Genomic DNA, 2,391 nt, shown 5'->3' on the forward strand with positions numbered 1-2,391 from the left:
CAATCCAAGCAGTGCCAGCCCAGTCCAACCAGTGCCAACCCAGTCCAACCAGTGCCAGTCCAACCAGTGTCAGCGCAGTTCAATCAGTGCCAGCTCAGTCCAACCAGTGCCAGTCCAACCAGTTCAACCAGTGTCAGACTGACCAGTGCCAACTCAGCCCAAGCAGTGCCAGCCCAAGCAGTTCAGCCTGTGTCAGACTGACCAGTGCCAGCTCAGCCCAACCAGTGTCAACCCAGTCCAACCAGTGCCAGCACAACCAGTGCCAGCCCAACCAGTCCAAGCAGTGCCAGCCCAGTTCAACCAGTGCCAACCCAGTCCAAGCAGTGCCAGCCCAAACAGTCCAAGCAGTGCCAGTCCAAGCAGTGCCAGACTGACCAGTGCCAGCTCAGCCCAACCAGTGTCAACCCAGTCCAACCAGTGCCAGCCCAGTCCAATCAGTGCCAGCCCAGTCCAACCAGTCTAACCAGTGCCATCCCAGTGCCCTGGCAAGGCTGACGTTCCAGTCTGGCAGTTCCCAGTGCCAAGAGCTGAACTGGGAGCACTGGGAAGGGAAAACCACCTGGAGCCTAAGGAATTCCATCCCAAAGCTGCTCCGGAGTGGCCAAAAGAGTGAGGAAAACTGGGAATGTGGAGAAAAACCTGGAAAATTGCTTTTATCAGGAAATAAATTCCCAAATCCAAGTCCACGGGGGAAGAATTCCAACCAAACCCAATCCCAACATTCCCAATTCCAGGATCCAAACCCTATGGAAGAAGAGGAAGAGGAGGAGGCTCAGCAAATCCAGAATTCCCCCCCAAAAATAGGCTCAGTGCAGCAAATTCCATAGGAACAGGAATCCTGGGAAAGTTGAGATTGGCTTTTCTTGGAAGCACGAGGAGCGGGAAAGGCAAAAAGCTGGGAAGGAAAAGGATTTTTCCAGCTGCAGCTGTTTTTTCCTCTCCTTCCCTAAAGATTTTTTTGGCTGGGGTAGCACAACATTCCCAGCTCAGCATTCCATGGGATATCCCAGCCGGAATTAGATCTGGAAAGGGAAAAGGACAGGGTTAAATAATCCATCAATTCCCAATTATTTTATCCCAATTTTCTCCCCCAAACCCTCTTTTTAGCCCCAAATCTCCTTCCCAAACCTCCCCCAGGTGATGCCTTGGGATCATTCCCAATTCCAGAGCCTTTGGATTTGGAATTCCCAAGGGATTTGGGGCTCACCTTCTGCTCCAGCCTCTGGTATTCCCCAGATTTGGGACGACGAATCCCTCGGGATCTCTTCCCTTCCAAGGCAAACGCAATAATCTATGGAAAGAAACAAAAAATGGGATCAGGAGAAAAGGAAAAATCAGCTCCAGGTCCTTTTCCAGCTGGGAATTCCATGCTTTGCTCCTGGGGAAGTGATAGGGTGGGGATTTCCAACTCTGAGCCCATTCCTAGTTCCTAATCCCATTCCCAACTCCAACTCCAATCCCAACTCCAACCCAATCCCAACTCCAACCCCAATCCCAAGAAAATATGTGGAGCGAAATCAAGGGACTGGGAATGACTGAGGTCTCTGGAGGTCTAGGCCATTGTTTCTCCCATCCCAATCCCATTCTCAGCCCCAAATCCTGGGAATTCTGCCCTGACCTTTCTCTTATTGTGATAGGCCACGTAGAGAGCAGCGATGACAATGGCTGAGGTCACCAAATAGGCCAAGAAATGACTATTCTGGGATCTAGGCCTGGGTAAAGATTTGGGAATGGACAATTCTTTGTCTTCCTCCCCATCCTCATCCACAGAATCCAAGGAATTGGCACCAAGCTCTGAAGGCATCTGGGAATCTCCAATATCATCCTGGGCCATGCTGGGGTCTTGATGGTTCTCCTGGTCGACCTCATTGAGATTTTCCAGGTTCTCCTGTTCCTTCTTCTCCTGCTCCTTCTTGACCTTCTCTAGGTCCTCCTGCTCCAGGTTCTTCTGGTCCTGGTTCTCCTGGTTCTCCTCCATCATCTTCTTGTTCTCCTGCTCATGGTTCTTGTCCCCTTGGCCACTGTCCCCACCCATGGTCCCACTGCTCTCCTGATTGGCACCACTGGAGCCACCTTGGTTCCTACCAGTGCCACCCTGGTTGTCGCTCTGGTTGTCACTGGGGTTGGCCTGGCTGGCACTTTGGCTGTTGGTGCTAGAGCCACTTTGGTTGGTGTTGGTGTCATCCTGGTTGGTGTTGGTGTCACCTTGGTTGTTGTTGGAGCCATCTTGGTTGGTGTTGGAGCCACTCTGGCTATTGCCATCACCTTGGTTGTTGTTGGAGCCACCTTGGTTGGTGTTGGAGCCACTCTGGCTATTGGCATCACCTTGGTTGGTGTTGGAGCCACCTTGGTTGGTGTTGGAGCCATGTTGGTCGGTGTTGGAGTCCCCCT

The 2,391-nt window shown here is 52.1% G+C and overlaps 1 protein-coding gene across 1 annotated transcript in view; it reads right to left on the bottom strand.

Annotated features, from left to right (window-relative positions):
* Positions 1 to 1,016: 1,016 nt before the first annotated feature.
* TGOLN2 (trans-golgi network protein 2) overlaps positions 1,017 to 2,391 on the bottom strand; it is a gene marked incomplete at its 5' end in the record, with an annotated part of 2,333 nt that continues 958 nt past the window's right edge. The window contains 3 exons of the mRNA XM_009084099.1: positions 1,017 to 1,022; positions 1,208 to 1,291; positions 1,619 to 2,346. Coding sequence (XP_009082347.1) covers positions 1,017 to 1,022; positions 1,208 to 1,291; positions 1,619 to 2,346 — 818 coding nt within the window. The remainder of the gene's footprint in view (positions 1,023 to 1,207; positions 1,292 to 1,618; positions 2,347 to 2,391) is intronic.

Source organism: Acanthisitta chloris, unplaced genomic scaffold, assembly GCF_000695815.1.
Source record: "Acanthisitta chloris isolate BGI_N310 unplaced genomic scaffold, ASM69581v1 scaffold28661, whole genome shotgun sequence".
Classification (NCBI taxonomy): Eukaryota; Metazoa; Chordata; class Aves; order Passeriformes; family Acanthisittidae; genus Acanthisitta; species Acanthisitta chloris.